The sequence below is a fragment of the Rhincodon typus genome, chromosome 6 (assembly GCF_021869965.1).
Source record: "Rhincodon typus isolate 14 chromosome 6, sRhiTyp1.1, whole genome shotgun sequence".
Lineage (NCBI taxonomy): Eukaryota > Metazoa > Chordata > Chondrichthyes > Orectolobiformes > Rhincodontidae > Rhincodon > Rhincodon typus.
The window spans coordinates 29473847-29501073 of NC_063337.1; the positions used below are offsets into that span (position 1 = coordinate 29473847).

General features: G+C 39.5%; 1 protein-coding gene across 1 annotated transcript in view; it reads right to left on the bottom strand.

The window, feature by feature from the left end:
- LOC109916289 (klotho) overlaps positions 1-27227 on the bottom strand; it is a 47527-nt gene that overhangs the window by 10522 nt on the left and 9778 nt on the right. Inside the window, exon 3 of the mRNA XM_048597910.1 lies at positions 26795-27063. Within this exon, the coding sequence (XP_048453867.1) occupies positions 26795-27063 (269 nt within the window). The remainder of the gene's footprint in view (positions 1-26794; positions 27064-27227) is intronic.

Here is a 27227-nt window from a genome sequence, read left to right on the forward strand (position 1 = left end):
GACCGTTTGGTCCAACTAGTCCATGCCAACCATAATCCCAAACTAAACTAGTCCCACCTACCTGCACTTGGCCCATACCCTTCCAAGCCCTTCTTATTCATGTACTTATCCAAATGTCTTTTAAAAGTTGTAACTATCCGTATCCACCACTTCCTTTGAAAGTTCATTCCACGCATGAACCACTTTGTGTTTAAAACAAAGTTGCCCCTAATGTCCTTTACAAATCTTTCTCCCCTCACCTTAAAAATATGCCACCTAGTCTTGAAATCCCCCACCCTTGGGAAAAGATATCTGCCATTTACCTTTATCTTTTCCCCTCATGATGTTAAAAACCTCTATAAGGTCAGCCCCTCAACCTCCTATGCTCCAGTGAGAAAGGTCCTAGCTCATCCAACCTCTCCTTTTAAAACTCAAACCTTCCATTTCCAGTACATCTTGGTAAATCTTTTCTGAACCCTCTCTAGCTTAATAATAAATAAAACTAGGAATTGCTGGAAAAGCTCAGCAGGTCTGGCAACGCCTGTGGAGAGAAATCAGAGTTAGCGTTTCAAGTCAAGTGACCCTTTTAAAAAGCTTAATAATATCCTTCCTATAACAGGGTGACCAGAACTGGACACAGTACTCCAGAAGGGGCCTCACCAACGTCCTGTACAACCTCAAACACCTCCTATACTCAATGGTCTTAGCAATGAAGGCTAGTGTGCTAAATGCCTTCTCAACTAGCCTGTGCTTATGTGATAAAAGCTTCAAAGAATTATGTACCTGAACACCTAGGTCTCTGTTTTAGAACACTAGCCCAGGGCCACTTTTAATTGTCCTGCCCTTGTTTGTTTTACCAAAATGCAATACCTTGCATTTATCCAAATTAAAGTCTGCTACTCTTCAGACCATTGAGCCAATTGATCAAGATCTCGTTGTAATTCTATAGTGGACAGTGAAGAAGGTTATCTATTACAAATTTTGGTGTCACCCACAAACTCACTGAAGCAGGAGTGAGCCATGTCTCTGTAAAACAGAGCACACAGCAGACTCTCAATTCCTCAATGAAGCTATAGACCTGTCAGTTTAATATCTGTTGTTGGGAAATTATTAGAATTCGTTACTAAGGAAATATAGCAGGGCATTTGGAAATCAAAATACAATCAAAACAGCATGGTTTTATGAAGAGTGAATCATGAATTCTTTGATGATGTCACAAGAAATATGGATAATGAGGATCCTGCAGATATAGTACATCTGGACTTCTAGAAGACATTTGATAAGGTGCCACAAAATGTTAATACAGAAAGATAAGATCACATGGGGTTAGGGTTTTTTTTTAGCTTGGATAAAGGATTGGCTAACCAACAGAAAGCAGAGTTGGGGTAAATGGGTCTTTTTCTCATTGACTAGTTGTAGCTAGTGGGGTGCTGATGCTGATTCTTGGGCCCCAACCAATTACAATCTATATGAATGACATGGATGCAAAGATAGAAAGTATTATAGCCAAATTTGCAGATGATACTAAAATAGGTGGGAAAGTGCGTTGCAATGAAGACATAAGAAATCTACAAATGGATATGGATAGGTTAGATAAATTGGACAAAATCTTGGCAGAAGAAGTTTAGCATTGATGAATGAGAGGTTATCCATTTTGGTTGGTGGAATAGTAAAGCAACTTATTATCTAAATGGAGAGTAACCTCAGAGTTCTTCAGAGGGATCTGCATGTTCTCGTACATGAATCACAGAAAACTAGTATGCAGCAGATATAAAGGAAGGCAAGTTGAATTTGGGCATTTATTGATAAAGGAATAGAATATATAAGTAGGGAAGTGTTGCTGCAATTGTACAAGGCATTAGTGAGACCGTACCTGTAGTATTGCATACAATTTTAGTCCCCTGGCTTGATGATGGATGTAGTTGCATTGGAGGCAGGTCAGAGAATCTATTCCAAAAATGAGGGGTTTATTGTATGAAGAAATATTGACCGGTTTAGGTGCATATTCTCTGGAATTTAGATAAATAAGGTATACAAGATGCTAAAGGAGATTGACCAAGTAAAGGTAGAAAGGATGTTTCCTCATGGGGCAATCTAGAATAAGGTTATAGTGTGAGAATAAAAGGTAGCAGATTTACAACAGAAATGAGGAGGAATTACTCTTCTCAAAGGGTCGTGAATCTGTGGAAATCCCTAATCCAGAATGTGGTGGAGTTGAGACATTGAGTAAACTTAAGGAGGTTATAGACAGATTTTTAATTGTGGTTTGAAGGTTATGGAGAGCAGACAGGAAAGTGGAGTTAAGGCCAAGATGAGATCAGCCGTGATCATATTAAATGGCAGAGCAGATGCTAAGGGCTGCATTGCCTACTCCTGCTCCTGCTCCTGCTCCTGGTTCATATGTTTGGAGTTGGAAAGTACTGCACAAGTGGGATGGAAACATGCTGAACTGTAACCCACAGAATTCTACTAGTCATTAGCTGCCATTCGAGAAAGACTTCATTATCTTAACTCTCTCTTCTGCCAGTCAGCCGATCCTCCATCCATGCCAGTACCTTGCTTCTAACATCATGGGCTCTTATCTTATTTAGCAGCCTCCTGTGTAGCACCTTGTCAAAGGCCTTCTGGAAATCCAAATAGATCACGTTCACTGGCTTTCCTTTGCCTAATTTGCTCACTACCTCCACAAAGAGTTCTAATTGATTTGTCAGACATGACCTCTCCTTGAAATAGCTGTACTGACTGAGCCCTATTTTACCTTGCATTTCCAAGTACTCTTCCAAGTACATCGACCAAGCACATGTTCTGTGTAATCTCATCTTTAATAATGGATTCTTGAAATCTTACCAATGATCAAGGTCAGGCTAACCAGCCTATAGTTTCCTGTATTCTGTCTCTCTCCCTTCTCAATCAGGAGTATTACATTAGCCATTTTTCAGTCCTCTGGGACCCTCCCTGACTCCAGTGATTCCTGAAAGATTGCCACCAATGCCTCTACAATCACCTCAGCAATTGAAAACAACACCACCTGCAAACTCTCCGCCAAACCATATGCCATTCAGACTTGGAACTAAATAGCTATTCCGTCATTGTCAATGGTTCAAAATCCTGGCATTCCCTCACAGACAGCACTATGGGTGCAAGTACACACAATGGACTGCAGCTCTTCAAGAAGACAGCTCACCTGCACCTTGTCAACAGCATGTAGCATTCATGACAAAATAAATAAATAAGGAGCACACATTGAAATAAATAAATATGATTTTTTAGCCATTCCAAACATGTGGCTGCAGGATAACAAGGAATGTGTCCTCATTTTTATCCTAATTGTTTATGTCATTCAAGAAGAATAAGAAACTTGTTATAGGTGGAATGGTAGCACTGTAAATCAAATATGGCATTAATGCAATACTTAGAGGTGACATTGATTCAGGAGAACTGGATATAGAATCCAAGTGGAGATGAGAAATAACAAGAGAAATAATTCACTAGAGAAAGCAGTCTACAGATCCCTTAACAGTAACCACAATGTGGGACAATGTATACAAGAAGAAATGCTGGGTGCTTGTGATAATGAGACAGCAATAATCATGGAGTAACTTTAATCTACATATAAACTGGAAAGATTAGATTGTCAATGGTAGTCTGGAAATTACAGCATGCTTTCAAGATAGTTTCTAGAGAAGCACTGAGAGCAGGATATATCTGACATGGCATTGTATAATGCCCCTAGAGTAAAGGTAGCTCTAGACAACAGCAACCACAGTATGGTTGAATTTTATATTCAGTTTAACAAGGAGAAAAGTGGGTCTAAGACAAGTATTTTAAACTTAAAGAAGGGCAACAATGTGGGCAACAATGAAAGCTAGCTTGCTGAAGTAAACTGGGATACTAGGCTAGGAGATTGATCAACAGGCACAGTAGTAGACACATAAGAGACATTCAACAATACTCAGAATAAGTATACCCCTACAATAAAGAAAAATTCCAATGGGAGGACCCACCATCAGTGGTTAACTGAAAATGTTAAGAAAAGCATCAAATGTAAGGAAATAAACACATAACTGCACAAAAATGGGTGGCAGGTCAGTTGATTGGTCAGAAGAGAATGTCTAAATGGTTGATGAGGAGGAAGAAATTAGGGGATAAGAAAAAGTTCACGAGGAATGTAAGAAGAGATAACAAGAGTCTCTACAGGTATTTAAACAGAAAAATAGTAAGTAAAGTGAGTGTTGGTTCTTTAGAGGGCGATAATGGGGGAGTTAATCATAGATAAGAAGGAAAGGTGGCTGAAATGAACAAAGGTAATCCCGTCTTCATTCTAGAGTGTACAAAAAGCATTCTAGTAATAGCTGTAAATCAGGAGTTGGAAGGGAGAGAGGAACTTGGTGAAATTACAATCACTGAGATCCAGCTAGAAGGAGATGAGACACCCAACTGGCAAAGGATGAGTTCTCTTGATACCTATGAGCATCCATGACACAAAAGGCTCAAACACTTTAAGCAGGAAGTTGCTAACATCTGCAGTCTCCAAGGACAAGATCTCCTTCTCAGTGGATCAAGGACACACATTGCCAATAGTTGCTCAGGTGCCTGTCACTTGTGGAGCCCCATTTCCAGTCATCTCAACCCATGCCCTCACAGGTCACTGTCTCTCAACTCTCACAGGGAGAGGGCACAGAGAGGCATGAGTGTCTACAATGAGTTGTGTGGACAGGAAGGAAGGATACTATTTGTGGAAACTGACTGAGAGACATGGGTGTGAGAAGCTAATCGGATGAAGTTGAAGAGTGTTAGCTGCTGAGAGGGGAATGAGATACCTGAAGGGAGATGAATGAGTGCAGCTGCAAGAAGTGTTGGCTTGAGGAATATTGTGCAGGAGAATGTTGGGCAAGTTGGAGTGGGCACCTGTCACATGGAGGTGCTATGGCACTCACTCTTCCCACCCTACTCTTGGTACACTGTCTCCAGGTTGAAAGTGGCACATGCTTGCTGCTGACTTCCTTAGCCACTTCAAAGTGGTTGAAGAAACTATCTTTAAACTCCTGTCCTTAGAAATGTTTGCTGTCAGATCCTGCAGCATGACATTCAGGTAAAAGTTAGAGATCTGGAGAGCCGGTCTCCTTCATTCTTGGGTTGCAGCAGCCCTAAAAATGCAAATACTGCTGAGCTCCTGTAACTCATGTTGTGGTCCCTTTAAATTAGAAACCCTCTCTTTGACAGAATGAATGCCTCATCTCACCAAGCCTTGCTGATTGGCCACAGAATTTGGAAGTGGTATGCTAATTAGATTGGGCTGGGAAAGAACAATCACAAAGAATGCAAATCAATTCGTTCCCATTGGGACCAGATGGATAAGATTCCACCGACTGAATTAATAGAAGATGGTATTAAGTTTGATTAAGTTAGTGAACAACATTGGTTATCTAGACCCTTGGTACATTCTCATGAAAGTCTCTAATTGCTTGCTAAGGAAATAAATTACTTAAAGCCAATCATCTTGCAATGGGGGAATAATTCAGCACACAGATCTCAAACAGCCATGGAGCGACTGCTTAGTTATTTTCTTTATTATCGGTTTTGGTTCATGATTGAATGTTGTTGTAGATATTGCTCTTTTGAATAATGTTATGAACTGCGGGCCTCTTCTGTCTAAATGAGTAACACTACTGGGCCTCAAGTGACTTTCTGATTCAAAGACAAGGTACCTACCAATTGTGTCAAACCATTTTATAAAATCACTCTTAATGAATAAATAAATTGTACAGTCTGTTTTTATCATATCTTGTGAAACTTATCATTAAACATTCTATCCTTTGATTCTCTTTAAGAAATGTATATTTCTGTTAACACTAAATAAACAGCTAATACTAAAAACATCTATTAAATGACTCAGTGTAATAATGAATCTCTAGGGACAGGAATGTTTCATATATACTGGCAGGACTTGTATTAGAAAGCAGCAAAGACAATATTTTGTTTATTTCCTCTGTGGGTAATCTGTTCTTCATGCTTGACATTTCTCCCTTTTTTGACTTATTGCATATGATGCTCTGAAAAGCTATTATTTGTAAGTGGAGTTTTATAACGCGTTTAATGAAAACTTAATGAAAACCAAAAGAACTGCAGATGCTGTAAATCAGGAACTGAGAAAGGGTCACTGGACCTGAAACGTTAACTTTGATTTTTTCTTCACAGATGCTGCCAGACCTGCTGACCATTTCCAGCAACTTCTGTTTTTGTTTAAGCATTTGTTACTCTATTAAAATGCAATTATAATTACTGTTCTACAAACATGTTTAAAATGTAGCTAGAACTCCCAAACATCATAAGAACATTAAAAAAGGAGGGAACCATACAACACCTAGCACCTGCTCTGCCATTCAATTTGACCATAGCTGATCTGCATTAAACTTATTTTACCACCTTTGCTCCATATTGCATGGTAGAACTAACAGAAATCAAAATATTCCAGGTTTGAAATCTTTACTTGTTCTGGCATTAAGAGTCTGTTGGAGGATTAATTTCTAGATTTTGATTACACATTGTATGAAATACCTTGTTTCATCACCATGTTGGGTGACATCATCAGTGGAGCCTCCAATGAAGCGATGTTATTCTACTCCGCTTGGAATTTATACTGTTTGGTCCGTTATGGTGAGTAGTGTCATGCCTGGTTTTGATCGATATGGGTTTGTATATGGGGTCCAATCCTATGTGTTTGTTGATTGCATTATGGGTGGAGAACTATCCCTCTAGGAATTCCTGTGCATGTCTATGTTTGGCTTGGGCTACTATGGTTACCAGTTGAATTGATGACCTTCATTGTCTGAGTGTACCAATATTAAGGAGAGCACATCAGAATACACGAACATCAACTGGCAGCAAAACGGCACGACGAACTCTCTTTAATACCGGTACACTCAGACAACGAAGGCCATTAGTGTAACTGGGACAAGGTAACCATAGTAGCCCAAGCCAAACATTGACACGCACGGGAATTCCTAGAGGCATGGTTCTCCACTCATAACGCAATCAACAAACACATAGAATTGGACCCCATATACAAATCCATACAGATCAAAACTGGAAATGACACCACTCACCATAACGGACCAGACATTATAAATTCCAAGTGGAGTAGAGTAACATTGTTTCATCAGAGGCTCCACTGATGATGTCACCAAGTATGGTGATGCAACGTCTGAACAAGAACAAGAACAAGAACAAGAACAATCCAGCTTGGAGAGCAAGTCAACACCCTCACCTGCAACCCGAGCTACAGATCTTTCCCAAAACTTTCAATTGTATGAAATAGCCTGTTCATGATTTCACTCCTTAATGAGCTCACCTTTTAGTATTATGTTGCCTTCATCTTTATTTCCCCACAAATGGAAACAGTTTCTCCATGTCTATCCTATCAAATTATTTTAACATTTTAAAAAGCCCAGATTACTTTCCTCAATATTCTCGACTTGATGAATGCCGTTTTATGCATCCTCTACTCACAATGTATACCTCTGAACCTGATATCAGAGATTAAAATGTAAGCCACATAAAAAGCATCAGGTTTTTTCTACTGATTGAATTTATAACATTGGAACTGATACGGGTTTGTGGAAATAGGGCCAAGCCAAAGGTGCATGGTCCACATGAAGCAGGAACTTAATAAATATCATAACAAGAAGAAAATATATCATGAGTTAATAGTACTTATGTTATTAGTCTAAAAATCCACAGTACGAGTTCAAATCTCAGTATAATATATTTTAAAAATCTGGTATGTGACTGTAAATCTAACAGGTTGTTCAATGACATTTGAGAAAAGAAACCTGCCATCCTTCCCTAATCTGACCAATAAATGACTCCAATCCCATAACAATATGGTTTACTCAACTCCTCTCTGGAAATTAACTAGCAAGCCACTCAGTTTTTACAAAAAGCTACAAAGAATATCACATGGACTCCACAACTTCATGGAGGTCCACCACCACATCCTCATAGCAACTGTGATGGATGGTAAATAGTGTCCTTTTTAGCAACATGCACATCCCAATAAAAAAAAAGTGGGATGCAAAATTTGCACTGAATGAAGAATAGCAATAATAAGTTTAAAACTACTAGAAGGGCAATTAAATCCAAAGGGTTGAAGAAAGGATTCAAAAATGGGAAGGTAGCAGATCCAGAGGAGTTCCTTCATGTATAGTCAATGGCAGATCAACCTGATGTATTCTTTACAAAGAAGTGGTTTTCTTGTTGACTGGACTTCCTTCCTGGTAAGAGACACAAAATAGAAGACGATGTCAGTGAAGTAAAAGAACCAGCTATACTAACTAGGGCTACCAATGTTCCCCGCTCAAAAAACAATAAGAAGGCAGGGCAATGGTGAGTTACCACTTTATTTAAAAGATGAAAGTTTACAATTCTATGAATCCATCATAAAAGTCAATTTCTCTTAGAAGGCAATGGTGAACAATTGCTGAATAGGTTTTAAATTTTGATGTCCACTGATCACTAATTTGTTGACAAATTTTGTTCTAAACAAAAGTTATAATGGGTTATAAGTCTGCAGCAAAGTTTGTTGAAGATTCAATATCTGACCATCAGCAGGATTAAAAATGCTGGCTGTATCAAGTTGAAGACTGACAGATTTGGTTATTGAAGCATAACCCACAATGTGGGACTGCATCTGAGAAATATTGTTACCTGCTTGGATCAAGACTTCATGATCAGATTGGTGTTGTGAGACTAGCAATTAAACCAGAAATATGTTTATGGTCTCTTGTGACAAGAGGTTGCTATGCAACATTGCCTTTAGCAAGAAATTATTTAGATTTCAGGCTCTGAAGAATTCTGAAGAATGCCAAATGAGTTGATCAGGTACAGATACCATAATTTTGTTCAGGCAACATTTGATATCTTCAGACAGCAGCAATTTAAAACAGCCTAGAATAGGCTAAGAATGAACCTCTTTTAATAATTAAGACTCTGCATGCCTTGAAGTGCATTCTGTTTATAGAGGTCATGGTCCTCAATAGACAAAGAGAAAAATCAAGATTTTAATCCCTGCACCAGATCTGTGCTTCTGCTGGATGTTGCATTTAGTTTGCACTAAGGCAAACAAGGTTTACACTGCACCATTGAAAACCTCTTCATCAATATTTGCAGCTCCATCGATGTGTTTTGTCTTCTCTGAAAATTATTCATTTAAGCAAACTCATCTAAGTGAGCAAAGGTAAGACCTCTTGACACACAGTAACAGAAAGTGCCTCCCTGAATCTGTGTAATTTACATTGCCCTCAAACTGTTCAATGAAATTACTTTTTTTGATTATTCATACTGTGGCTTTGATCTGTAAAATTAAATGTGATATATTTTTAAAATTACTCATATATTTCTACTTGAGCTTTACTAATCAAGTAGCTTTGTTGTAACGTTCGCCAGTCTATGCTGATAGGATGGATATTCATTTGGGCTTGTTCTTGACCCTGGAAAACAAGATAAACTTCCAGAGGGTTCATTATAGTGGTGTCCGAGATCTGTTTATATCTAAGATGAGTGACATAGATCCTTCATTGACCCGGTCTTGGACATATCACAAGAGTCTAAATGAGGGAGATTGACTTATATTTTGTAACTGAACTTTCAAGTGGTATTTGGCTGAGACAGTTTGGCAAGTGTCAGCAATGTGCATAACTTGCAAACCAACCCAGGTATCAGTAAATGATCTTTACAATAAGTTGTTTATACTGAGATGTTACGGCCTTGAAAGATGACCGCAAAAAATTCAAACTTGTAAAGTGCATCTTATAGGCATAGCTGTGGAGGGAATGTCAAGAAGTTGCCAAGGTTGGTGGAATTTGGAATCAGTAAAATAAGCAACACATGGTAAGAAAACCTTGGGCTTTCAACAAAATATATTGTAAGATAATGTTTCCTTGTCCAGATCTGATCATGTCCAGGTCCCTTCTCTATCTGATCACAGTCACAAAAGTGGCAGGCATCTGGTTGCATCTGCTTATTAATTGTTGTCATATATGGTGCTATGGTGCCCTCTGTGATGGGTGTTCTGAAGTGCCAAACTGGATAGCCTTCCTCATTCACACCTCGAGCAGGCGCGTGACCATTTAACCATCCCCGAACAAGAACAGTTTTGTCCCACACGTTCATCTGCTCACCAAATCAGCACACGGAATTTCCTTTCACTTTATTTAGTCCTGACTCTTCCACTCATGTGCTAGCAGCTGTCTTGAACGAGAGAAAGTCTACAATGCCAGTTATGAAAGTAGCTATCAAATCTGAGTTGACAGACAGAGATAGTGTATTGGAGTAACTCTGTAAAGGTTGTGACAAAGGTTCCATCAATAGCGTCCTTCCTGTCTTGAAGAAGAGTCATTGCTACTCCAAGGTTTTATTTGAAACATCAATTTCCAGGTATTAGAAAGTAATCCATGCTACAGTATTTTACCCAGGTCTCCATAGCAAAACTGAGAAGTCAAGATACTGAGGATTAGTTAATGAGAAACACTGAATTGTGGTAATTCTCAAACAAGGTCCAATACCTAAAAGTCCAGTATACTGCTACATGGACCTTACTTGAAGAAAGAAATTGTACAATTTAATTTTATTACCATCAATACAATTTTAATATAAGCATTGGTGAATGCATCTCAACAGAAGACTTGAGGACAGTGAGGAAGACAAAGGATAAAATCAAAGCATGGAAGATGCTGTCTTCGGAAAGTGGATCTCTTTTTAAGTACTTGCACTCAGCAGGTAAGAGATGCCAACTCTAGAACAAGGACAACTAGGTGGGACTAGTGGACAAATAATCTGTCCTCCCCTGGTTAGGCAGACAGGACTTGGTCAAGCATAGGATCTGAAAGACTCCTGTATCAAATTAACTTGAGAATACCCCGCAGCCAGTGGATTATCCATCACACCTGCTTCTCTTCTAATATCTACTGCCCCCCAGTGTTTTTTTCTATTCATTTATGGGATGTGACTGTCATTGGCAAAGCCAACATTTGTTGTCCGTCCCTAGAAGCTCTTGAGAAGGTTATGATCTCAATATCGACAAGCTTCTTTGTTAGGTGAAATCCTTCAGACCCAGTTGGAATGCATTAAATAATACTAGTGGTTTGAAGAATGTTCCTACATTGATGCAGGCACCAGAAAATCCTTCTAATCCAATCCTAACGGATAAACAGACATTATTGTAGAGCTGTTCAACTGGAGACATGGAGACTGAGAAAGGTCACAGATATCAGCCTTGACTGTAGAAGGTAACCTTGATTTCCAAGAATCCACATGTGCCATTTTGTGGTTAAAATTGTTAGCAAGTGAAGATCCTTAAAAGAAAGCACAGTGGGAGCTCCTTGGTATGGGAGCATTTACTTCCATGTTGTTGTAATGCTGGTCTAGAACAAGCTGCACATTCAACAACAGCTACTTTTGCCTGTTCACATACATTGATCCAGATTGTAATGTGATATCTGTACCACCTGTGATTTTCTGGATTTTGGGAAATCCTGTTACTTAGTAATATTGTAATGCCCTGATATGTTTCGACTGATTGTCCGTGAAACTACTATCTCCAAAAGAGAATGCGCCCATAACTTGCTTGATATATTTTGTGCACGCCTTTATAGATTGTGTACTAGTTGTCCCTAGCCACAGGTAGGAATTACACCAAAGTATAGAAGTTTTCTTTTCAGATAGACAACACTGGAAAAGTAATATTTATTGCCTATTAATACCTATGCTGAAGACATTAAAAGACAACCATATAGGAGTCAAATGTAGGCCAGGCCATCTGGAATTGCAATTCCCTGCCCTGAAGGAAATGAGCAAATTTGTGGGGCTTTTAGATTAACCTAGCAACCATTATGGTCATTTTTAATTGTGTGCTGCCCCACAAAACAGTTTTTTTTGCTTTAAAACTCAGTTTCACAACATGCCTTGAAGGGATTTTAAATCATGACCTGTGGATTACCAGGCTATTACACAACAATTACATTATCACCACTTAGATAACTACTGGCCAAATGGTATCTATGAGGAACGCAGCCTTGCTTGAAGCATGAACAAACTTGAAAACTTGTCTTTTTTTCATTCACTCATGTGATGTGGATGTCACTGGTAGTCCAGCATTTATTGTCCGTTACTAGTTGCCCTTGAGAAGGTGATAGTAATCTGCCTCTTCAGCTGGTGCAGTTTATGTGCTACATAGATTAACCCACATTGCCCTTAGGGAGAGAATTCCAGGACTTTGACCCAGCAATTGTGAAGGAATGGCAATATATTTCAAAGTCAGGATGGTGAATAATTTGGAGGGGAAATTGCAGCTTCTGGTGTTCAAATATATTTGCTCCCCTTGTCTTTTAGATGTAATTGGTCGTGGGTTTGGAAGGTGCTGTCTGAGGATCTTTGGTGAATTTCTGCAGCGCATCTTGTGGATAGGACACACTACTATACACTACCTCTGTGGTGGAGGGAGTGGGTGCTTGTGGATGTGGTGCCAATCAAGTGAGCTGCTTTGTCCAGGATTATGAGAAGCTTCTTGAATGTTGTTGGAGCTGCACCCATTCAGGCAAGCGGGGGGTACTCCATCAGACTCCTGACTTGTGCCTTGTAGATGGTCCACATGCTCTGGGGAGTCAGAAGGTAAGTTACTCACCACAGTATTCCCAGCCTTCGGCCTGCTCTTTTAGCCACTGTGTTTATGTGGTGAGTCCAATTGACTTTCTGGTCAACGGTAACCCCAAGAATGTTGATAGTTGGGGATTCAGTGATAGTAACACCATTGAATGTCAAGAGGTGCTTAGATTCTCTCCTATTGGAGACGGTCATTGCCTGGCATTTGGATGGCACAAGTGTGATTTGCCACTTGTCATCCCAAGACTGGATTTTGTCCAGACCTTATTGCATTTGAACATGGACTGCTTCAGTATCTGAGGAGTCATGAATGGTGCTGAATGTTGTGCTTCTGGCAGGACCCCCTGCACTCTCTGTTGAACCAGGGTTGATCCCCTGGCTTAATAGTAATGGTAGAGTGGGGGATATGCTGGGCCTTGAGGTTGTAGATTGTGGTAGAGTACTCCATTTCCAATCTCAAATTTTACTCTATGAGGAACCTTCATTTGTCTACACAAATCTTTATCTCTTTTTTAACATACATACAGGAGCTCTCACAGCCTGTTTTTATGATTTTTGCAACTGTGATCTCATACTTTATTTTCGCCTTCTTAACCAACTGTTGATCTTACTTTACTGAATTCTGAAGTGCTCCTGAGTCCTCAGGCTTGCATTTTTTTCTCCTTGCAATTTTATATGACTCCTCTTTGAATCTATTACTTTCCTTAATTTCTTATGTTAGCCATGATTGAGTCACTTTTCCTGTTGCATTCTTTTGTCCAAAAGCAATTCATGCATTAGGTCTTTAAATATTGTCAGAAGTGAGGCAAATGTATTCAAAAATACGACGTTGTATGCCAATATTCATCGATTTTGTCATCAAGTCACATCTTCCAACATTGATGATCCATTACTCCCTTCTTGATAAACATTAGATTCATCTCAAACCAAAATGAAAAGAGGATTTTAAAAAAAAGTAGCTACTACATCAATTAAGGTTATTATTTTTGGACTGCACAGAAGCTTAATATTGAATAATTTATTTAACATAAGCATTTATACTTATTTGTTGACTTTTTGAAAAATACTGAACTTCTTAATTCCTCAAAATTATTTTGTCTGAAAATGATATAAACATGTAGTTGCCAAGGGGATTTTTTTGTTGCGAAGATTATTTTCTCTCCAAATAAAATAATTGGGTCGTTTCTGGTGTGGCCACTGGAGGGAGTTGAACTGCAGGCAGCATACTGCATGGAAAGGTTCCATTTGTTCTGCAGTGCAATTTTCAGATTAAATCTGAGGGACAAAAGTTTGTAAAGGGGACTTTTTATTCAATTCATAACGGGAGGAAGATGAAAATATTCTGCAATTCACGTTGTCCTAAATTTGCTGATTAAAATGAATTGAAATGTTGAGCCAGTTCATAGCATTAGTAAAAGTGATTTTGTCCTTGCAGCAATTGTCATGTAAGACTCAATGTGACATTTGTTGTTTTGCATTTCTCCTGCATTTCCACATCAGTCTCTAACAAATTAAATCTTTTTAGTTTCTTAAAAAAATCCATGTTCTTTGGTTTATGTATGCATGTGCTAACCAACTCTGTATTGTTGAAATTTTGATCATCTGATGTTCTGACTACATGACCTCTGAGCATGAGCTGCATGGTCCACAAATGGTATTGTGTTTATCTCAGAATGATTCTCTATCCTTTCAGTTTTGTGACAGCAACTTTTGTGTGGACAAGTTCCAAGATCTATTGGAGACCAAAGATAGGGAGCTGAAGTAGGGGTGGATAGTGAAGTGAGGGAAGAGAAAAGAGTGGAAACAGGATGGAAAGGGTGTGATGCCCCTTTAATAAGCCCAAAAGGCAGATAAGCCTGTACCTGCAAGTAATCATATATCCAGAGGCCATAGGCAAAATGTATTGTTGCACCATTGTCCAGGCTATTTCTGGAGATCACTCTGTAATATCCATAATAGGCTCGCTGTAAATAAACTTATCTACAAATAAATGCAGTTCACTTATCTCATTTGTGCTGCATTTAGATAGCACAGGAGTATTACTACATGATATACAGTGGTGATTGTTCTCATTTAAAATAAAAAAGCAGAACAATTAAGTCAGCAATACAAAGCTGAAGATCATGGGGAGAAACAGCAAACAAGATATAACAGTATCAGAGGTTTCCATATTCGGAAGACAGAAGAAAATAAGGTTTCTTTACAAACTGAGTATATCCAAGTTAGCGAGGTCTTTGCAGGCAGCCAGTTAGTTCAAAACTGTGCTACCTAAAGGCTGATTAAAATTTAAATGGCCATCAGGAGTTAGCCTTATGCTGAACAATAAAAAAATGCACCTCAATTTAACAGAATAAAATGAAAATAAAAGGCAAAAGTAGAAACCACAACAGAACATTGCTAAATGCATATAACATTGTAATACAATTACTGGAACATTCCTGGAAATCAATAGTGTCTGAAACAGGCAAAAACAAAAATCAGAAAGAAGGATACTAAATCCCCCAGATAAACTGGATAGCCACTGGTTTTGACTCAGAATTCATACTCTTTAAACGAAGAATGCAACTCAGGTTTCTAGACCAAACAGTTGTAGAACTGATTAGGTTAGCTGTGAAAATGCTCAAACCAGGTGGAAAAAAGGGGTTACAATCTGCAGACCAGAAATATCCCCCAAAGCCGTGTAAAGTTCTAGAAGATCAACTGCATATCAGAGTCAATTTTGGAATTCAACAATTAGAACTGATGACCTACCAGCAATAGTCACAGGAATCAATTGATCTATTTGTCAGTAGATGCCATAACAAAGACAACAAATGCAATTTTTCAGAGACTGAACAATTGAAGCGTAGACTGGATCTGGTGGTTGCCTTAGCACTTATAAAGTGTTCCAAAAACATTCCCTGGAAACGAAGAGTCACAGCACCACCCGACTGCTAGGAGAGGGTGAGAAACAAGGAGCCATTGCAGCTGGACAACAGCACCTGCAAGGATGAGATGTTGCAAATGATATTGAAACTGTAGCCAGGATATAAAGCAAGCAAGCTGAGTGATAAGTGTAATTTATTGCTCCCTCCTAAAGCTATTCAGCATTCCAAGATCTATGCAAGGTACAAATGTGCATTTGGCCTGCCTGTGCAGACACAGCCTATAACAGGACACAACCAAGCACAAGACAGGTGCAGTTGTATGGCATCAGCAGAAAGTGTATACCAGAGATCTGTACAAACATAAAATGATACATAATGGTCACATTAAGACAGATCTAATCAAGACCCAGAGTGAAAGAACTTCCAACTAGAGAGCAAATAGGCTTTCCACATTGTGAATCTCACACATTTGTGTGGGTGAAATCAGGCAATTAGAAACCTTTTCCACAATCAACATCATTTGCTTGAGATACTGGCATACGCACAAAATCAAAATTGATGCTAGTGCTAGTGAAAATATCCAACCAGTCCAAGTTCTGAAGGACATAAACCAGGATTGTTGAACCTCAGTGGCACAATTGACAGCAGCTAAATTAACTGTGTACAATATGTTAGCTATCCCTTGCACTGGTATATCCACAATGCCATACAGTTATACCAATTTGATACAGACACTACAAATATCTTACCTGGTAAGCACAGGTGGGGCAGCAGTGGTAAGGAATATCAGCGTGTACAGTGCTCAACATTGTGACTATCCATGAAATCACTGAAGTCCCATGGTGGCAGAAAAGACTAAGAATACTTATCATTGACTAAGTCTAAGGTTAATAATTGCACCCAGAATGTTCAACACGATAGGAATCACACCTCAGAGAAGATGATGTATTGCACCAAATGATGCAATTCTGTTAAGTGTGAGCTGGATGACATGGAATACAATAGAATCATTTTGCTGTGTGGATCACCACACAGACTCGTGTAGTTCATTTACATGAAGACTAAAGAAGGATGGCACACTCAGATATCTCTCTAAATTGGAAATGTCTGAACATCTCCTGAAAGAGATGCCCACTCAAGATTCTAATGCTAAAGGAGCCCAAGTTCACAAAAGCTCAATTCTCCCCCAAGATCATTGCCAAACTTAGATGTTGATTGGTTCCCTTTATAAAGGAACCTCAGGAAGTCACTACCTTCAGAACATCATTTCGAAGTCATTACTTCTAGAGATTACCTTTTTTGGTTTATCTGTCAGTCATGATTTGTCCCAACAGTATACAAACAGAACTACAGAAAATGTGCCTGGATGTAAGTGCTTAGTCAGTGATATTGCAGTAATGAACAAAACCAAAGAAGAGCATGATCAGATTCTTCACTCACTGGCTGTAGCTTGCTATGAAGCATTTGTGTTCAAAGGAAGAAATACCAGGTGAATGTAAGTCACATCAATTCTTTTAGCTGTATTTATTCAAGTAATGTAATCTGTCCTAACTCAAAGTCAAAGATGTAAGACAAATGCCTACCCTACAAGACAATAAAGATCTACAGAGGTGCATTTACAGTCTCCAGCGTTTTCGCTCCATATATTTCAAACTTCCCCATTAAAGCATCATCGTAAGAAGGCTGCATCATATGTATGTCATGAAGACAATCAATATATGTTTGAGTCTCTCAAACAAGCATTGTCAACAGAAAACTGCACCCTGCAATAATACAACCTAAAGAAGAAGACAATCCTGGAAGATGATGCTTTGCAGAAAGGACTACAAACTTGCATCAAGCAAGATAGCAAACCAATTGCATTTGGAAAAGCCAATCTCAAACAGAATCCAATTATTTCAATACAGTGTGAAACATTTGCTTTAGTAATTGCAATCACAAGTTTCCACACCAATCTGTTCCATAAGCAGCTCACTGTTGAAGCTGATCACAAACCACTAGATGTGATTTGGCGCAAAGCACAGATAAGTGCACCCCCCGACTGCAAAAAACCCCCAGTCAAAGTACAGCAGGAAGTCTTTAATGCCTGCTACAAACCTGGTTACCAAATGGTCATCTGGGATATACCAAACAGTTTGCCAATCTGAACAAGATTGCGTATGTAAGCTAGATCTAAAAATAGATAGCATGGACATTGAGGTGGAATACTTGCTGAAAAATCAAGGTATAGCATTTAGAATCATAGGATCCCTACAGTGTGGAAGCAGGCCATTCAGCCCTTGAGTACACACCAACCCTCTGAAGAGCAGCCCACCCCTCTGAACTATCCCTGTAACCCTGCATTTTCCATGGCTAAACCACCTAAACTCCACATCCCTAGACACCATGGGCAATTTAGCATGGCCAATCCACCTAACCTGCACATCCTTGGACTGCGGGAGGAAACTGGAGCACCTGGAGGAAACCCAGGATTACATGGGGAGAACATGCAAACTCTACACAGACAGCCACCCCAGGTTAGAATCAAACTTGGGTCCCTGACGCTATGAGGCAGTAGTGCAAACCACTTAGCCATTGTACCACCCTACTCAGCACAACTTAATCAGCACAAACATAACTAACTTCAAATGGAAACAGCTAATGACCATAACTGAAGGCACTGAGGAATGTTATCATAGAAGGATAGCTTAACATTGTAAAAGAGGTATTAGGTACTCTCCAATGCTTTTGCCCTCACAGTTATTAGCTCAGAATCCCAAGAGATGTTATTTTCAATTCCAATTAGATGATCTTTCATTCTTCTAAACTCTAGCGAATATGGGTTTGGTCAACTCAATTTCCCCTCACAGATCCATCCTTTTATGGAAGGAAGCATTAGCTGGAGTTGTGGATTGCTAATCCATTGACATTACCACAATGCCACCAGCCCTCCCCTGTCTTTTGGTAACAGCCATTTGCCCTGGACACCCAATGAGTGCTGCAGTGCTGTCCCTCTGCCTCTGTATCCAGGTGCAGGCTGCCTTTCCCCTGCCGTACTGCATCAAAGTCTGGACAGCCCTGAGGATCTTTCAGGACAGGAAAACACCATTCTGTCCAGCATGTCTTGCTCACATAGGAACATGCAAAAAAGGAGCAGAGGTCGGCCATTCAGCTCCTCAAATCTACTCACATTCAATAAGATCGTGATTGATCTGATTGTAGTCTTCTGACCTCTAATAATATTTCACCCTTTTGCTTAACAAAAATCTATCTACATATGCCTTAAAGATATTCAAAGACTCTGCTTCCACCGCTGTTTCAGGCACAGAGTTCCAAAGACTTAGAGAATAAATGACATTTTAAAAGAGTAATCATTTTAGTCCACCCCTGTTTTTTCCCATGCACCTCTAAAACTTTTCATGAGGTACATGGCTAGGAGACGTTAAGAGGAATATGGGCCAGAAACAGACAAATAGGTCTAGTTCAGTTTAGGAAACCTGGTCAGCATGGACAGGTTGGACCAAAAGGCCTGTTTCCATGCTGTATGACTCTACGACTCTAACCAGTCTAGCGAACCTTCATTGTACTCTTTCCAGGACTAGTAATTCTTCCTTATGTAAAGACATCAAAACACATGCAGTACTCCAGATGCAGCCTTACCAATGCCTTGTAGAGCTGTAGTACTGACATTCTGAACACCTCTGTAACAAAAGTTGACACACAAATTGCCTTCCTAATTACTTGCTAATTTTGTTATTCAAGGGCAAGAATATCCAAATTCTTCTGAATATAAACATTTTCCAATCCCTCCATTCAAAAAAAATCTGCATTTTTATTTTTTCTAACAATGCGAATAACTTCAATTAACTTCTCATTGAATTCCATTTGCCATGTTCTTGCCCATTGACCCAACTTGCCTATATTCCTCTACAGCCCCTTTACTTCCTTCTTACTGCCTGCTTTCCCACTGAAGATGGTATCAAACTTGCAGAAAACATGGATAAGCTACACTTAGTCTTGTTAGATCAGTCATTGATAGAAATAGCTAGTTGTAAATGGATGTAAACAGCAGCAGTTCATATAATGATCCCTGTGATATCCTACTAGTTATATCCTGCTAACCTGAAAACCCTGTGTTTATTCTGGCCTTATCTCATTAACCAATCCTCAATCCAAACTAATGGATTTAGGGATAATATCTTAGTAATCATTTTCTGCAAGAACTAACCTCTTGTGCTGGATCATATTGAATGCATTTTGAAATCAAATTACACTACATCCTTTGTTTTTTCATTGTCTATCCTACTTCAGAAATGACTCATTGACCACATCTTGAGCACTTTTACTGGGAGTCAAACTTTATGGTAATCAGTCAGGAAAGTAGAGTTAAGACCACAATCAGATCAGTCACTTACAGGAGCCGTTCATGGGGGCCAAATGACCCATTCCTGCTTCTATTTCTAATGTGTTTTCTTTATTCATTCACAGGATATGGACTTTACTGGCTGGACCAGCATCTATTGCCCAAACCTAATGGCACTTGAAAAGGCAGGAGTGAGCTTCATCCTTGAACTGGCATAGTCCCACAGTGCTGGTATGAAGGGAGTTCTGGGACATTGACCCAGCAACAGTGGAGCAACATTAATATAGTTCCAAGTCAAAATGGTGCATGGCCAGAGAGGGGAATCTTCCAGGTGGTAGTGTTCCTATGCATCTGTTGCCAATGTCTTCCTATGTTGTAGAGGTCATGGGCTTGGAAGGAGCTTCCTAAGGAGTCTTGGTGAATTACTGCAGTGTATTTTGTAGATAACACACATTGCTGCTACTGAGTGTTGGTGATGGAGAGAGAGAACGTTAAAGATAATGGATGGGGTGCCAATCAACCTTGTCCTGTTTTTGTCCTAGATAGTTTAAATCCATTGTGTGTTGCCAGTGCTGCACTTATCCAAGCCAATGATGATCATTTTATCACACTATTCACTTGTGCCATGTAGATGGTGGACAGGCTTTGGGGAGGCACGAGGTGAGTTACTCACTGCAGAATTTCCAGCGCCTGATATTCTTTTGAAGCCACAGTATTAATATGCCTGGTAGAGTTCAGTTTCTGGACAATGGTAACCACCAAGATGCTGATAGTGGATTTTTCAGTGTTGGTAACACCATTGAATGTCAGATTGCAATGGTTAGTTTCTCTCTAGTGGCAGTTGGTCATTTCCTGGTGCTTCTGCAGTGTAAATAATGTTTGCCACAAACTTGAATGTTGACCATATGGACATGGACTGCTTTGGTATCGGAGGAGTCATGAATGGTGCTGAATATTTATTACTTGATGAACATCCCCATTTCTGACCTTCTGGTGGAGGGAAGGTCAGTGAATAATTGAAGATATTTAGGCCTAGGACACTACCCTGAGGAATTTGGATGATGTCCCTGGGCTGAGATGACTGATCTCCAACATCCACAAACATCTTCCTTTTATACCAGGTATGACTTTAACCAGCAGAGAATTTTCCTTCAGATTCCCGTTGACTCCAGTTTTGCTTGGGCTCCTTGAGTTTAACTCAGTAAAATGCTGTCTTGATGTCAAGTGCAGTCACTCTCACCTCACCTCTGGATTTCAGCTCTTTTGTCCAGGCTTGAATCGAGGTTACGATTGGGTTAGGAGCTGAATGGCCATTATAGAACCTCACCTGAATGATCGTAAACAGGTTGTACCTTTTGCAAGGGTTGTCAACAATTCCTTCCATCAATTTGCTGTTAATTGACCATAGAGGCCTATTTGGCCAGTTTAGGTCTGGCCAGATTTTGTTGCATAGGGCTTACTTGGGTATTTTCCAACACTATTAACTGTTTTTTTAAATTCATCTGGGGATGTGAACTTTGCTGTCTGGGCCAGTATTTTTTGCTTATCTTTAATTGCCCATGAATTGGTAATATGTTGTCTTGAGCCTCTGTAGTCATTTGGTGAAGGTGGGCCCAAAATGACATTCAGGAGGGAGTTCCAGGAAATTTACCTAGTGACATTTAAGGAACAGCAATATATTTCCAAGTCAGGATTGTGAGTGGCTTGAAGGGGAAATTACAAGTGATGGTGTTCCCATGTCATGAGGCTGTACTTGACATTGGTGAGGCCTGTTCTGGAATATTGTGTCCAGTTCTGGATGCCCAGTTATAGAGAGGATATTATCAAGCTGGAGAGGGTTCAGAAGAGATTTACCAGGATGTTGCCAGGTATGGAAGGTTTGAGTTGCAAAGAATGGTTGGATAGACTGGGACTATTTTCCACTGGAGCTTAGGAGATTGAGAGATTATCTGATAGAAGTTTATAAAATAATTAGAGGTATAGATAGAGTTGATGGTAGTTGTCTTTTCCCTAAGATGGGGAATTTCAAGACTAGGGGGCACATTTTTAAGGTGAGAGGAGAGAGATTTTAAAAAGACATAAGAGACAAATTTTTTGCACAGATGGTGGTTTGTGTGTGGAATGAACTTACTGATATAGTGGTGGATGTGGGCACAATTATAATGTTTAAAAGACATTTGGATGGATATATGAACAGGAAAGGTGTGGAAGGATGTCGCCAGGAGCAGGCAGGTGGGACCAGTTTAGTTTGGGATTATGTTCAGCATGGACTGGTTGGACCAAACGGTTTGTTTCCGTGCTGTATAACTCCATGACTCTATTTCCTGTCCTTGTCCTTCTCCCTGGAAGTGTTCATGGGGTTGAAAGGTGCTGTCTAAGGATTTTTGGTGAATTTCTGCATGCATCTTGTGGATAGTACACACTGCTGCTACTGACCACCAGTGATGGAGGCATTCTGGAATGTGGAGTAAATGAGGCAGGCTGCTTCATCCTGTGTCAAGCTTCTTGAGTGTTTTTGGAATTGCACTCATCAAGGTGAGTGGGTAGTGTTTCATCACACTCTTGACTTGTTCCTCGTAGCTGGTGCACAGGTACTGGGAAATCAGAAAATGAGGTACTCTCTGCAAGATTCCTAACCTCTGAGCAGCCTTGTAACCATAATATTTATAAGGCTGGTCCACTGCTTAATGCTAATGCCCAGGGATTCAGCAAGGGTAATGCCATTGAACATCAAGGAACAATGGTTAGATTCACTTTGGTTATAGATGTTCATTGCCTGGCATTGTGTGGTGTGAATCTTCCTTACCACTTATAGCCCAACCTGGATATTTTCCAGGTCTTGCTGCATTTAGCCATTGACTATTTCGGTGTCTGGGAATTGGAGAAATGTTATTACCTCCATTGCCTTTGTAGTATCCAACATCTTCAACTGTTTCTTGATATCACATGGAATTAATTGAATTGGCTGAAGACTGGCATCCATGATGCTGGATTCTCAGAAGAGGCTGAGGTGGATCATCCACTTGGGACTTCTGGCTGAAAATGGATGAAAATGTTTCAGCCTTAGTTTTTGCACTGTTGCGCCAGGCTCCCCACCATTGAGGATATGGATATTTCCGGAGCCTTTACATTCTGTTAGTTGTTAATTTATCCACCACCATTCACAACTGAATGCAGTAGGACTGCAGAGCTTAGATCTGATCCACTGGATGTGGGATTGCTTAGTACTGTCAACTGTATGCTGTTACTGCTGTTTGGCAAGTTTTACCAGACTGACACATCATTTTTAATAATGTCCAGTGCTGCTCCTGGCATGCCCTCTGCACTCTTCTTGCAATAGGATTGATCTCCTGGCTTGGTGGTAGTTTAAAAGTGGGGGATATGTCAGGCCATGAGGTTGCAGATCCTGCTTGAATGCAATTCTGCTGCTGTGACTGATAGCCACAACACCTCATGAATGCCAAGTTTTGAGTTCCTAGGTCTATTCGAAGTCTATTGGACTTAAACACCAGTGTTAGTGCCACACAACAGAGAGAGGGATATCCTGAAGATGAGTACAGGACTTCACTGCTCCAAGAACTGTGCGGTGATCTCTCTTACCGATACTGTCATAAATGTACACATGATGATGATGATGTTCAGCATGGAATACTGATTCATTAGCCAAGGTGAGCAAAGGGGGTAATCAGCTGGAGATTTACTTGACCTGATGCCATGAGAATTAATGGCATTTGAAGTCAACATTAAGGACCCCCAAGATAACTTCATCCCAACTGTGTACCACAGTGGCACGACCACCTATGGTCTCCGTCCTGCCAGTGGTTCAGCACAAACCCAGGGATGGTGACTCAGACATTGTCTGTAAGGTATGATTCTGTGAGTATGAGCGTTAGGCTGTTGCTTAACTAGTCTGTGAGGTAACTCTTCCAACTTTTGGCACAAGTCCCTAAACGATGGTAAGGTGGACTTTGCAGGTCCAATAGGCTTCTGTTTGCTGTTGTCATTTCTGGTGCCTCGACTTGTGCCAGGTCAAATGCCCAGTTTTATTTTTTCCTTTAGGTTTTGTTGCAGTTTGTAATGGTAGAATTCAAACCCATGTCCCCTGAACATTAGCGCAAAGATCTCGATTATGAATCCAGTGATATTACCACTAGGCCACTGCTTTTGAGGTTGGATAAGGAATTGGTTGCATTCTCATGGACAAAATGTTCTTGTCAACAGCAGTGATTCTGTGTGGGGATGCATTACAACTGGAGCCCTGCAGGGGTCAGTGTTAGGTTTGTTGTGCTTTGCCATCAATAATCTCATAGAAGAAATCCAAGAGATACGTAGGTTTGTGTGGGTTTTATGACCTTGGATGAAAGAAATAGATTACATGGACACGATAAGAGAATAGGACAAAATCTGGATCCTTTGACATAGATATGTCTTGTCATGCACTTTCATGCTACCATTGCCAAGAATGGGCAAACCCTGTAGGGATTTGAACTTAGTTATTCATTAGGGGAAAGACCTAGATGTTATACAACATGACCCTCTGAAAGTTCAAAACAAATACTGTAAGGCCAGCACAAGAGTAAGTAGAATTCTCAGATGCGTTACCAAATACAAAACAAAAAAATACTACACTGGCCTTGGCTTGGCCTCATTTAGAAAAATGTGCAAGAAGCACTTCTACAATTATAACAGCGGTCAGTAGGACTCAGTCAGCATTTAACTTAAAAGTGGCTGTTGATCCCTTTAAATAACACCGGAAGTGGGATTCTTCCTGTTGCTGAACATATTAGCCATGTGTAATTAAGAGAAAGCATTAACGGAGAAATTAAAATCCAAAATGCAGTTTTATGAAGTCAGATCTAAACTCAATGTTCTAAACCGAATGCTCACTACATATGCATTAACATCATCAACATACACTATCCAGCTCAACACAAAAAACACTCCTTAGGCAATATTCCACATCTTTACAGCGATTTAAAGCAGCCAATAATCAACAGTAAGGAGTCAAGTTCTGCAAGAACCATTTTTGTAGAATTTACAAAAAAAATTAAATTTGGAAGGCGTTAAACATTAAAACGCAGAACTTTCAAGTATAAAAATGTTTTCCAAACCCTCCATCAACTTACTGTGATTACAACCGATCCCTGATTTACGCCATTTCTGGTTGGTAGGCAGAAGGAAAATGTGGCTGTCACAACGTGAGATGAAAGTGTTGTCTAACTGTAACCCTGACCAGGATATGTCAATAAGGCCCTTTCCTATAACATGCTGAAGGCTTTGGCAGTCTGGCTTGAGGTCTATCTGAAAATGCAGAAGGGCAGAAACTTCATAGCAAGTCAATGCTTCTGTTCCATGCACTCATTCATTCCTGTTGCTGTTCCATTTATAGGGTCAGATGGGGTGATCAGTATACACAAACCTCTGCCCTATGTTTTTGAAGATGTTGCCCATGTGTGTAATTCACCTGAGCTTTTCATAGAGAAAACTGTTTTATTTCTTATGCTGACCTGTGGATGTACACCAAAACCTTATTGGTAGTTTGGAATATTTTTGCATTATAAGATGCCCAATTTCAGCTGTAAATTGCACAGGTTATGAGTTCAAAATCCTCATTAAGAGCAAGGTAAGCAATGGTATTGTACATTAGTCTTCAAATACTGCTTTCATAAAACCAGGATCAAGGATACTTTATTAATCACTTTCACAACCTGCGCTGCCACCTTCAAAAATTTGTGCACACATGACCTCAGGTCCTGCATCCTCTTTACAATTGTATCCTATGTTTTGTATTGCCTTTCCGCATTCTTCTGACCAAAATTTATCATTTTATATTTTTCTACATAAGTTTCATCTGCCATCTGTCTGACTGTTCTACCAGGCTGTTAAACCTAATCCTAGTGATAGGATTATCACTATTCTCTTTGCAGTTCACAATTCTTCCAAGTGATTTGTCATCACAAAATTTGTAATTTTGCCTTGTACGTTCAAATCTAGGTCATTGATTTCAATTTTTAAAAAATGGTTAAACTGCCAGTATGTGGGGAACACTATTCTACACCAGTCTGAAAAAAAAGACCACTCTGATTCCAGTTGCTCAACCAATTTATCATCAATGCTGTCACTGTCCTTTTTATATACTATGGATTTCAACATTGTTGATAAGCCTGTTACATGGCATCTTATTTTGGAAGTCCAAATACAGCACATGCAGCATATTTTCCTCACCATCCTCTCTATTACCACATTAAAAAAAACTTAATTAAGTTCATCGAACGTGATTTCCCCATTACAAACCCATGCTGGCTTTCTTTAATTAATTCATATTTGTCCCAGAGATTGTTAATCCTTTCCTGGTTTATCCCTTCGCAACATAGGCTCATTGCTGGTTCTCCTATCTGTCTCAGACTACTGCATGCTAGCTAACATACAGTAGTTCCAAAGGAAAGTAATAGGAATTTTAGCTACTTTGACCTAAAATTAAAGTTAAAGGTCGCCTCATAAAATGTTATTCAATATCTAAGTGTAAACAGAAAATATTTTACCTCCTCAAAATATACCTTAATCTTCTTAAAAAGGTTTTCCCTACAACAGATGACAACTTTTGATACCCATGAAAAGTTTGAAGAGACCTAAGTTATCTAATTTTTGCAATGTTTCTGAAATAATACTTGGAAAATGAATTTTTAAGTTCAGATGAGGGTATGCGATGCACTAAAATAAAAACATACATGTATGGAGAATCCAGCAACATGGTACTTCTGATGTGCAGAATGATCTGTAATCGTTGAAATATGCCAAAATTCACATAGGGGTTGTAATTGATGAGAAATTGAGGGCTGAGACTGATTTAGACACAGTGATCATAGTTAACTACTGTGTTGACAAACTTGTATATTGCATTGACCATAACGACCTTCATTCTTTTTTTAAGAGAAGTATAAAGAAATACCTGTATGACATCTTCAGAGATGCCCCATACAAAACTGTTGGGGAAGGTCCCTGTAATAGGTTTGTTTTCTGGTATAGGTGGGAATCCCTTGTCTTCTATCACTTGCTGATAGAAAAAAGCAGATGATTTTGGCATTCTGTTCTTCTCCTTGCTTTGAAAGTCAACATAAAACAATCCCCGTCGGGTATTGTAACCAGCATCCCATTCAAAACCATCTAGTAGTGACCATGCTGTGTATCCAATGACATCAACTCCATCGTACTTAATTGCTGTATAGGTACAAGTACCAAAAATGTTAGTGTTTACATTTCATATAAATATAATTTATGGAATGTATTTTAGTGACAGGAAACATTTATCTTCCAAGACTTACTACATTGAATTGCATTGCAAACACAGGCAACTCGTTAACGACTAGCAAGATAGCCAAAAG